General features: G+C 36.8%; 1 protein-coding gene and 1 non-coding gene across 2 annotated transcripts; both read right to left on the reverse strand.

Annotated features, from left to right (window-relative positions):
- Positions 1-647: 647 nt before the first annotated feature.
- On the reverse strand, positions 648-4,198 carry LOC101310689. Its single transcript, XM_004296878.1, has 4 exons — positions 3,531-4,198; positions 2,347-2,736; positions 1,683-1,841; positions 648-1,568 (listed from the first exon to the last, which is right to left on the reverse strand). Exons 1-4 carry the CDS (start codon positions 3,968-3,970, stop codon positions 1,166-1,168), a joined length of 1,392 nt encoding a protein of 463 aa, XP_004296926.1. The 5' UTR covers positions 3,971-4,198; the 3' UTR covers positions 648-1,165.
- A 3,142-nt stretch (positions 4,199-7,340) lies between these two features.
- LOC101313400 lies at positions 7,341-10,737 on the reverse strand. Its single transcript, XR_184486.1, has 2 exons — positions 10,312-10,737; positions 7,341-7,696 (listed from the first exon to the last, which is right to left on the reverse strand). It is a non-coding gene; the product is annotated as an uncharacterized LOC101313400 (transcript).
- Between the last annotated feature and the right edge of the window lie 1,921 nt (positions 10,738-12,658).

Genomic DNA, 12,658 nt, shown 5'->3' on the forward strand with positions numbered 1-12,658 from the left:
ATTGTGAAAAGTTTTTTTTTTTTTGATCAAATACACAAATAATATGCTACAAAATTGTAATACAAACTCACGACCTCTCACCTAAAATGAGAGACTTATGTCACTAGACCAAATGGTAATGGGCGAATGCAAAAAGTTTTGTGTACAAAGAAATGCATTGATTGAAAAGCAATTTATTTTATTTGCTAGGACATATACATTTCGAAGAACAGCCAGGCACATACAATTATTTTATTTGCTAGGACATATACATTTCGAAGACCAGCCAGGCATTACATTGTATGTGCTGACTACACATGCAGCTCAAAGCAGTATTTCGACAGAAGAAAAAAGAAGTGCATGCATATGTTGATACACTTTTGGGGTAATTCGATCGCAGTATCATTTTTCCTTGCTTACTCGAGAATTAGTAGAAGCCTCACTGAAGCCAAGACTAAATCTCTAAAAATACTGTTAAGTGGTGGCAAATTGAATTATGTAACATTGGATATGCAGAAATTTCCAGTGGGCACATAAGCCTGCAAACTGCTAAATGTTGTGAAACACTTATGGAAGCGATCAGCTAGGTTGAGAATCTCTCTAAGTTGAGTCATACCCTCTGCATCAGTCCAATTAGGTTTAGTGAGAATTCCCTATTCATTTGTTTACTCAAAGTGGAGATGGCAATGTAGAAATTGAAACTTGCATAGGCACTTCTGTTATTCCAGAATACCATACTTGTTATTCAGTTACATGCTACATTCGCAAGCAATAGAAAACATGGAAACAACTATGCTTCCTTAATGTTTACTCCGGAATCAGATACTTTTCCACTGAAATAGGTAAATTTTGAAATATAAACAGAACTATTTTAATTTACAGTTTTTTTATTCAAAAAGAAATTATAATGGCGGTTAATAATTTAACCCCAAAGAAGAGGAAAAGCACTATGTAAAATTTTTCTACAGTTCATCAGTTTATTCTAAAAACCCCTGCAACCCATTTACAGCCTAGAGCTGAGATTTTGTACTACAAAAGAATCAGAGCCCCCCAATATTGATCTCTCTATTCAGTCTATTGACATTTAGAACCTGAACCCAAACCATGACAAAATTGATCTGTATCTGTTTTCCTTGGCGGTTCCTTTCTTTTTACCCTAGGAACCACTGCTGCAAGGAGAAGCCTTTCATTGTAGCAAAGAGTTGTTCCAACTCATACCTGGCATGCTATTAGTTGATGCATTCAATGTACTAGTCCTCTCATGCTTTAAAAACAGTGCATAGAGTAGTTCATTCCATGTATCTGGGACTCCAGGCAGACACCAGTGGCTGCAATCTTGCCTGCGAATAGAGGCAGGGCTAAGTTTAGGACCCAGATAGTACAAAGACGAATGCCCATCTTTTCTTCGAGCAGTCAATTGTGTTACATTTAACACATTGAACTTCATTGCCTTTGATGTGTTTGAGAAAGCTGATAACACAGAATTGGCTATTCTGTATTGACTCCAAGATTCAGTAGGAACAAATGACGAGGCTAGCTCAGGCAATGTTTCCAGGTGACAGTTTCCACCATTCTTCCAATCACCACCTCTGAATAATCACAAATAGTTAGTCTTCAGATATGTATACAACAAATATGATCATTAAGGGAAATGTAGAAGCTACACGCATCAGGGAAAAGTTGATTCAGGTAAGAAAACAAACCTGAAATGCACAGGAGCATATGTTCGAAAGAAAACCTGAGTCCTGTTTGGATTTACTACAGTATCTATCCATCGCACTACAGTCTCTATGGACCTGTGATACGCATCTTCTACACTCATCTCCATCTTTACTTCTGCCCCTTCCTGAAAGTAACAACCCCTGATCAAAAGATACTTGAATTTGTTAATTTATCATGAAAATCCAGAACAAAAATAGGAATAATGAGGTTACCAAGTTTTAAGACTTCAAAACATGATTAAACACCTGTTGCCTACATATGCACAACTTTGCTTAATGCACCTAATAATTTTCCAATATGATCCTTCCAGTTGATTCCACACCCCTACCCAACCCCCAATAAGACAAGTACACAAGTACAACCCCACCAGCATCAATACTTGATCAAAATTTGAAGTTGATTCGATACATTAATTAGGTCATAGCATTTGTTAAGTTGATGATTCTTCTTTTTTCTTCCCACAATCAAATTCAAATCTATAAGAGTTAAGGGTTGATCAAACTGTCACCTCCTATCGCCTTTGACATAGACAGATCATTCATTCACTATGCAACTAATCCAAATCCATCTAGATAAAGAGTTTATGCCAATTCAAATGATTGCAGTCTACCAAGTAGTTGAAGAGGATTAAGATTTTGAGATTACCCTCTTATAGTCTTCTCATAATTCCACCAGTGTCCTGTGTTGAAAACCAGCATATCTGCATCTCTCCACTTTCCAGAATTCCAATCCATTTGGTCCAATCTCAAAGTTGTTCTGACCTTTTGTGAAGCTCCTGAAGGAGGACGCCTTTGGAGTACAAGAAAGGGAGCTCTGTAGTACTCCACAGTGCAATTATAGTCCTTAAATTTGAACACCAAAAACCCCTTGTGCTTGGTAATTGGGTTGCCATTCACTTCATAGATTGAATCCTTGTTAGGAATTGCTGAAGACAGCATGCATAAGAATGATTCCCACTGGTTTCTTCCAATGGAATCACCAACAAACACTACTCGCTTGTCTCGCAGTTTTTCCAGCATCAACTTTGCATCAAATCTGATTTATTAACCATAAGATAATGATACCGATGTTAGCTGATTGAATAAGGACTACTCTGTCTTGGGCATAATTAACAATATTAATACCTGAAGTTTTCGCAAATTATTGTCTGCTATAGTTCAAAAAGAAAACAAATACTAGATACATAATTAAGATTATCAAATATCAAGTGTTAAATTTTCTCATCCAGTGGAAACGAGAGTTGATCAAACAAATTTTATGATGAATACAGATATCACATTAAAGCTTTACATCACCATCAATTCAATACAAGTCACAAAACAAAAGACATAAAATTTTAGGCGGCATTACAATATCAGAAATTCAACTTGTAAGAAAGAAAAGAAGACTACACATGGAAACTCCATACCACCATAAATATCATACATCAACTTACAAAAGAAGAGACAAAACACATACATCATTGGCCTTCAAAGTTCAGCTGACCCTAAAATACAAGTTATCATCATCACCAGCATATCCTTAGAATTCTAAGGTGGGAGCTAAAAATGGTTGTCACTATCAAGCTAGTCGTTTGCCAAACCATCACAATAACCTCCATTCATACACACAAGTCACACTAAGCTGAAAAAGGTCGACCACTATAATGGAATTATATCTAATTCGAGTATTCTAAGATATGACAACCTAACACTAATCATACTTCAAAGAAAACAACAACTATGAACAATCACCTGAGCTTTACTCACACAATTTTAGGATCTCTTTCTCAGCAACCAAACAATTTAAATATCGCAATCAAAAAAGTACTAAATTGAAAACTGAAGTACCTGGGCAAGTTGCAATATCTGGGTTGCCATCTCCACTTTGTGTAAAACAAATCAGGACGGCCATTCTCACTACACCTAAATCCTTCATCCAAAAAGGGGCATTCATTGGACTGATACAAAGGGTAAGACTCATCCCACACCCAATCCCCATCAAACACGTCACACTCACCTCCCTCCTCGCCAAGAAACTCAACTCTGAAATCCTTGCTAGACCCGTTGCTCTGCAACCACATGTACCTCTCAGACTGACCCGAAAACCGAAACCCCTTGGCAGCAGCTCTGTAATCCAAGTAAAAGAAGCAGAGAATAACACACACAGACACAAAGAAGAATCCCAAGACCCCCAAAGAGGGCTCAAAAAACTTCAAACGCTTGAACTTCTTGAAAGCATCACTGAATGGCATGGCTTCAAGGTCAGGCTCAGATGGGTCCTTAGACATTGGTGCTACTCAAGCTTCAGGTTTTGGGACTTGGGGAAGTGAAGGGCATTCATTCAAAGAGGCCAGAATGGGGTCAAAGTTGGGGTTTGGGTTTGCTTGGTAGATCAGAAATTGAATGATGGGAAGGGCTTAAAAAGAAGAGTTGGATGGGTGTGAAGGAAGCAAAGCAGCATTCATGGCGGAGATTATGTATACATATGCTTTTCCCTTTACTATGTTTTGTAGGGATAGAAAGAGAAGCAAATCAAACTTCAAGTACGAAACTTGGAGAGAGTTTAAGCACTTGAGATATGGTTCTGGTTAAAACTCAAAGTGAAGGTTCCAAAATTGGAAGAGGGTTTAAGGTTCGGTGGTGACCAACTGAAGATTGACGCGAAGTGGGAAAGGAAAGTGAGTAACGGCCATGTTCTTGTGTGGGGTTGGGAGTTTGGGACGTGTGGTGCACGCGGGCAACGTGGAGCGCGTGGGACACTGTAATAATCGTTGTGATTTGAAAATCAAAATTTAGATTTTGGAGGATAAGAAGGATTTAATTTTAACTGGGTTCTTTTTCGTAGTGAGGGTTTAAATTAGATTTTAAATTTAAATTTTGATTGCAGGGAGTTTATTTTCGAAAATGGTCAGAGAGAGAAGTGAATCACTGAATCAGTAATGATTAATCATGATAATGATGCAGTATTATTCTGTCATTATTTAATCCAATTATGATTTTTCAAGGATATGGTATGTACAAGTGGTTACTTTGATTATGAAGCAATTACTTAGAAAAGGAATGTGATGAGCCAAGGTTACTAATGATGAACTTGAGTTTAACCTAACTGATTGGGTACGGGGTAGTGGTGCATTAATCCGAGTTTTTTTTTTTTTTGTAGAGTATAAACGACAATATCCTTAAATATTTTCCAGGCCCAAAGACTAATCCGCGTCGAGGAATCTTGTCAGAATGTTTCCTCCCCTCTGGCCACCAAAAATAAATTGGAATTTAACTCCAATTAGCATCGGCTGGGATTCGAACATGGGTATGAGGGTTCACACCTAAACTCTTACCAAACATTAATCTGAATTTCTCGTTTGTTTTGTTTTATTTTGTGTGAGGCGCGTATTCTTGTACCAACATTAGACGTTTTAATTTTGATATAAATTGAGTGTGTAAATTTGATATGGACATATCATTGAAGTTCTTAAGGTGAACAACAACTTGCCATTTACTAGCAGAATAAGTAATGGGAAATCATGTAATTGGAATTCCGGATTAACTTATACACAATGTATCAAATGCATAAGTTAGGGATCTGAATTGTATAGTGATTGATCTAATTGGACTCTAATTGAGTTGATTGATTGAGGTGATTGATCAATGATATAAATGATATACAAATTAAGGATATATGTGATTCTATTACTAATTAGTTTCCTTTATGGGAGGAGCCTAAGCCTTGGTTGAATCCTATATAAACCTGGTCCCTACACACACTCTATTCACCAGTTGCTAAAAGTCTAGTCCCATACAGATATTGAATAGAGTGTTGTGTAGAAGATCGGAGTTTGGAATATCAATGGCCTCTAGTTCAGGTTTGTTGAATTCCTTTAAGAACTCTACTTAGTATATTTGCTTCGTTGTGTTATGTTTTGCTTGATTCTATTGTATCTATTTATCTTGTGTGTTGAGTTCCTTGTAATCAATGGATCAAGGCTAACAGAGTGTCGATGCACAATAAAGATAGCTAATAATCAAATTTCAACTTGGATATCGGTTGCTTTCTTTGCATGTAGTTGACTTGTGTGTTACTACGATAACATTTGTCAAATGAGACTTTATGTCACCAGAGTTGAGAAATGTTACTTAAGGTAGCTTGTGGAAGGATAGTACGTAACTAATGAGTTGAAGGACTTGATGGTATGCGCCCCTCTCATACCATTTTTACCCTCTCATCTCATTATGCTAGTAACATTTGAACCTGGCTGAGAGGTTTACAGTGATCTTCAACCGAATATACATTGCTATATGCATAATATATAAAATCCTATTTAATCCAAATATCTGCTGCTATATGCATACTCTCAAGGATTGATTTGGATTAAATGACAAATCTTCATCAATCAATTATTCTGGTTGTTGTTAGATCTCTGTTTTCTTTCTTATTCTGGCCATACCTGTTTGTTATTCTCATATGTATAGCCGCATCGGTACCCCGTACCCACCAAGTGATAGATAAAACAAATATCATGACAAGATGGTCGAGCAAAACTTCCATCATATTATGGCTTCATGCAACTTCCTAGAATCAACGTCACTTCTCAGCTGCAAAAGTGATGTGCTTTAATTTGATGATATAAAAACTTGATCTATACTCAAGACAGCAAGGTTGAAATTATATTCAAGAAGTGGACCTCTCTGATGCTTTTGTTATGATCAATATACAAATAGAAGATGTTAATGCAATGCGCTTCCCATCCCAAGCTTTCTTTGATTCTCTAATCTAAACACAAGCTTAAGTTAATCAAAGGGAGCAAGGAGTACACATGGAAGGCAAAGCAAGGAATTAGGAGGTAAAGGATCTAAGATTTGATCCAATTATTTATACAAGCTAAGCTAGCATTGCTCTCTACCCAAAAAGATGGTATTATTGGTATAAACTAAGAATAGTTTACACTAGATGTGAAAGTGATTCTGGTGAAAACTTCATTCGTGGGATTCCATCGAATATTTAGGAAGAGGTTGAAACCTTAACTCACGTGCCCTTTGTCTGCAGAGACAGAACAGAAGCAGAAACAGAATAACGTACCCGCCATCTTCATAATCATTTGCATAATGCTATGGTTTTGCTGTTTTGGGTTGCCTAGATTGTACCTTAACTGGATCCGAAACTAGAGCTGCCATTATACTGATCACATTGTGCAGTTTTCGACTTTTCGATCGACGGAATCTCCCTTTTTTGTGGAAGTTTAGGTCGACGGATTCACCTATTACTCTATTAGCGTATAGAAATCATTAGACTTGAGAGAATGCCACGGCAGAAGAACCTACATTTGTTGTTTAGACAACAATAATAGGTTTTGAAGTGAAATATGATACGTATAGAGATGATGATTCATCTGTGGTTGGAGAGCAAAGATTGAATGGAATATGGTTTTTCTAGATTTGATTCTCTTTAGAGAATAAGCTTCCAGCAGCATGACGGTGACATCTTTGCCCACGGACAGAAAAGGGAAAGGATAGTTTTGCCGACTTGAAAAATGTACCACAACAATGAGAATCAAAATTGAGGATGTCCCGAAGTCGAGAGTAGGATTCTGACTTCATTTGTTCTTTGTATGCCAATAACAAGATTGGCTAAAAACATATAATCGCCTAAAAAAAAAAAGAAATAGATGCCATGTTTTGCCATGCCTTCAATTCATCTATGTCAGCTGTAAAGTTTATATCACATGCAGCGGCCATGCCCTCACTATACTTGACCAAAGGCAAAGCAACACCAACAAGTCTGTCATCCATCAAGGATTGTCTACAACTGGAATTCCACTTCTAAATCATCATGCATATCTTAAGAATTCTACTTGAATGCAACAGATTTGAATTCGCCTCCCCTAGAATGCTCAATAAAGGAAAACTCATACAAAACTATCCAGAAAAGAATTTGAGACAAGTACAAATGAGTCTACAATCATCATCAGGGACTATATAGCTGAAGCTTCATTATCTATCCATTTTCCTCACTGGCCCATCTACATTAACAATTGAACATTTGTTAGTATAATATGATTCCAGAAAATGTGTCTATCCAAAATTCCAAATAGCTTGTTAACAGAACACCACTACAACAGCTGAAAAACACTAAAATCGGCATATGAACTTCCACCCAGAGGTTTAAATTTCAAGGTAATAGTGGGGGTAGATGAACTAGGATGGGGGACCTGGTTCATCGACTATTAAGGAGTAGGGTTGACAGTTGAAACTATGTGTTTATGTTATAAACCAGAAGTCTTCAAATGAAAGACTTGAAATACAGAATAGCTCGGAAATAGTAAAGACATTAGTTTGAACTTTGAAGTTTCGAACAAGGTGCAATCAGTGTAAATTATACTATCCATATAGGTACCTATGAATACTATGAAGATGAGAAATGAAAGCCACATAAACAAATGAACAGAGCATCACTTTAATTCACTTTACATGAAAAATTGGAAATCAAATGTCATAAAATGCTATGGATGACAAGGAAATCTTTATGCATGTGTTCAGTGATCAATGGAGCAAAACAAGCTTTAACAATCTTCAGTGCAGTACTCGCAAATAAACAAGATTTTGGTGAGTTAGGATGGGGGAAACCATATGGAACTAAAAACTTAATGTCAACAACAAACCATGACCTCCAAATAAGCAGTATAATCATAACTACGATTGGATACCCAGCTCGGGTGCATTCACTGGATAAAATCCAATTTCTTTAAGAGTCGAGAATGGCAATTGTTTTGAATGACTTTGCTTAATGAAAACCCACTAATGAAAAAACATATCTTTAGCCAACCCTTTTATCTTCTTCTATCATTTTCTTTTTAAATAATCCCATGTATCTATAGGTTTTCAATGGTTCATATATGGTTTAGCTGTAAAAAAAGGGTTATGGCTTAACTAGATTTGTTTCTAGTGGCAAGTACAACTACAACAGAATGACTGAGACATCCTGGGATACAATCAGAATGAAAAAAGATAGTTCTTCCTACTCTAAAATGTGCACCAAAATGAGAATCATCTATATCATAACATCAGAATTTTATAGAAGTCATTATCTGCAAAGTAGCAAACAAGTTTGTAAAGATAGTAGGTAACAATAAGAACTACTGAACGTGTAAATGGCACTAAATCTACAAGGAACTGAAGCTCCCCATACCATTATGATAAGCTCAAGATAGCATTACCAATTGTCATTTAAAACTTGAATCTTCCAAGAACTCCAAGAATGCATGAGATTCAAACTCCCCGATTCAAAACCCTATTACACAAGAACACTATAGATCTATATCTAAAAGAAATAAGCTGATCCCATCATCATCATCATCATCATCAAGGGCCATATGTACATCACTGCAATAAAAAACTTGCTGCCTTATTCAAAAGCGATTAACCAAACCCTAACCCTTCGAGCATTTCCAAAATGCAATGTCTAGGCCCCATAGCAATAGTTTTGATAGCAGAAATTTATTACCAATTTATGATGATCAAACCCACAACTTAATCAATTGCTTCATTTGTACCATTATCTTGTCTGGATTATGTTTTTCCTGTTTTACAGTAGATAATGCATATTCTAAACCACATAGAACTTGGATCATTTCCACCTTTTGAATCCAATCTGCCGCCACGAATACTTGTTAGTATAACCTAGAAATTCTATTACTCTACTAATTTAGCTTTTCAAAAGAACATCACTACAACAGCGAAAAACCATGGGACTTAATTGACATAGAACACACATAGTTTAAGAACGCAATGTAATGACTTAACACTATAGACTTCAACTCAAAGGTTTACATGTTGAGGTAATTGTGTGGGAATTGAACTGGGATGGGAGTTATGGGACATCACTGGATCAGTCACAATTACAACGGAGTAGAAGCACAATAATATGTGAGTAAATAAACTGCCCAAACAATGATATGCATAGTAAAACTACACAGTTAAAAAAAAAAACAAAATTAAAAAAAGCATAGTAGAACTTTTAGGCAAAACGTTTACACTACACATTTCAAAAAGGACTTGGAGACTGAAAAAGTAACATTTCATTCCTACACACCTACAAAATCAGTAATATGCATAGAGAATACGAAGGTGAGATATGAAAAAACATAACCAATTGAAATGAGCATCCTTTTCCATCACCTTATCTTGCATTTCACATACAATGCAGTGCTAACTTCTAACAATGAATTAGGCCACAGGCTCATAACTGGGAAACAGGCTGCTTTAGTTCATCAACCAGAAACTTGCTTGAAACTCTATCGGATAAAAAAGTTTTCGGAAGAACCATATGGAACTATAAAACCAACAACAACATCAGATCCAAAAGTTTCTAGTCCTATATAGAACCAAACACTCTCAATATGGAGCCAAGTGGCTCTCCAAATGCATTGCAAGAAACGGCTAAACCAACTAAGAGCACTTCCCATAGCTATCATTTCCATCTTTCTCTAAAACCAAATCCATCATAAAGAGTCCTAATTCCGACAACTATATTTTAATTCAATGCCTCTCTTGCTTAGCAAGAAACCAGAGTAAAGAAGAAAGCAGAAAATGTGAAAATCAAAGAGTTATAATTATCTGGATAATGAGTCTTACTCACTTAGAAATGGCGGGTTGAGCTTGAGTTGGGTTGTTCTTGTTCTTGTTGTAGCTATGATGAAGAAGAGAGCTCAGATTGGCCAGTAGCAATTTGGACTCTTTCAAGATATACGGCTTGAAACCAAGCTGCAGAATCAGGTACCCAAATGCCAATCCGAGCACCACCACCGAAAATCTCATCGCATTCACATTCCTTCTCCCCCTCATTCTTCCTCTCCTTCCTTCCAAATTGAAAGTACCCGAGGCTATAGATAAGGAAAGAGGCTAAGCTGAATGAAACCGTAGTACAATTTCATTGGGGACCACTACAGGTGTTCTCTATATCATTTTCCACAACGAAAAGAGCCACAGACTTTTTTTTCCACAAACGCAAAAAGCCAATGACTTACAGAACCCATTTCAATATCTGCGGCTTTACGAAAAGAGGTGGGGTAGACTCGTTAAAAGTCGAAACTTCCTACTAGGTAACACTGATCAGAAAACAATGCAAGGAGTTGGATTTAATAGTAGAGCAGTTTTGGAGGCTAATGATGAGAATGTTCATAGAGCAATTACAACGACCCTTGATCCAAATCGACACAAGGGTCAGGCTGGTAGGCTCTTAATGTGGTATTTCTGTCATCAATGAGAAAAACAAGCTTTAAAATCCATTGATGCATTACATGCAACTTATCTAATAAAATGAAGTTGGCAAGTTAGGATGGGAGAAACCATATGGGAATAAAAATTCAGTGCAACAACTGAACGTAACCTCCAAATAAGCAGTCTAATAGCTATGATTGGAGATTAAACTCTGGCACATTAACAACAACCAAGAATGAGAATTGTCTTCAATGACTTTGCTTAATGTAAACCCACTAATGATAGAGCATGTCCTTAGCTAACTCTTTTATCTTCTTCTATCTTTTATAGATAATGTCAATGTATATATTGGTTTTTGATGTAGTATATAGTTCATGATAATTCTTCTATGGTTGAGCAGTAATAATTGAAGGGATATGGCTTCACTAGATTTCTTTCTTCTGAGGACAAAAATTACAGTATTCGACTTAGACATCCTGGGATACAATCAGAATGAGAAAGAATACTTCTTCCTGCTCCAAAATGTGCACCAAACAGAAATCATCTATATCATAACATCAGAATTTCATAAATGTCATTATGGTACAAGTAGCAAACAAGTTTGTAGAGTAGTAGGTGATAAAAAAAACTATCAAAAGTGTGAATGATGCTAACAATAGCATTACCAAATGTCATTTCGAACTCAGATATCATACGAATTCCAATTCAAAGCATGAGATTCAAATTCCCCTGACCTACAACCCCCTATTAAAGAAGAAAACTATATCTATAAAACCTATGAAATCACTAGAAATAAGTTTATCCCATCATCGTCTTTAAGGGCCATATGTACATCACTGCAATATAGCTGCCTTTATCAAAATTGAGGAACAAAACAATGCCCAAACTCTTCAAGCATTTCCAAAATGCAAGGCATAGGCCCTATGACAGTTTTAATGCACTTATGACCAATCTATGACCATCAAATGCTCAACTTAATCAATCGCTTCCTGGGAATTCACTTGAAACTCACCGAATACACAAGTTTCAGAGGTATAAAAACCAGATCAACATCAGAACCAAATAGAGAATCAAATACTCTCAAATATGCAGCCAAACCTCCAAATGCATAGCTCTAAACGACTAAAACCAACTAAGAGCACTTCCCATAGCAAATACTTTCATCTTTATCGAAATCCTAATCCAGCATGAAGTGTCCTAATTCCGACAAATAAATTTCAACTCAATGCCTCTCTTGGTTACCAAGAAACCAATGTCCACAAAGTAACAATCTTTATCTACCTCCAGTATTTAAAAAAAAAAAGTAAAAATCAGAGAGCTATAACTATCTAGATAGTGAGTCTTACTCAGAAATGGCGGGTAGAGCTTGAGTTGGGTTGTTCTTGTTCTTGTTGCTGTTGCTCCAAGGAAGAAGACAGCTCAGATTGGTCAGCAGCAATTTGGGCTCTTTCAAGGTAAGGCTTGAAACCAAGCTGAAGAGTGAGGTACCCAAATGCCAATGCTCCGAGCACCACCACCGCCGATCTCATAGCATTCACATTCCTCCTCTCCCTCATTCTTCCTCTCCTTCCTTCCCAAATGAAACTGCCCGAGTCTATAAAACAAGCGAAGGCTAACCAAAACGGCACCGTTTTATTATTTAAATGGGGGCCCACTACAGGTGTTGGCTATATCATCATCTTCCACAACGCAAAAAGCCACTGACTTTATGAAACCCATTTCCAATATTTTGAAGAGGTTTCAAGAAAAGAGGTGGGCCAAACTCG

This window comes from Fragaria vesca, linkage group LG4, assembly GCF_000184155.1.
Source record: "Fragaria vesca subsp. vesca linkage group LG4, FraVesHawaii_1.0, whole genome shotgun sequence".
Lineage (NCBI taxonomy): Eukaryota > Viridiplantae > Streptophyta > Magnoliopsida > Rosales > Rosaceae > Fragaria > Fragaria vesca.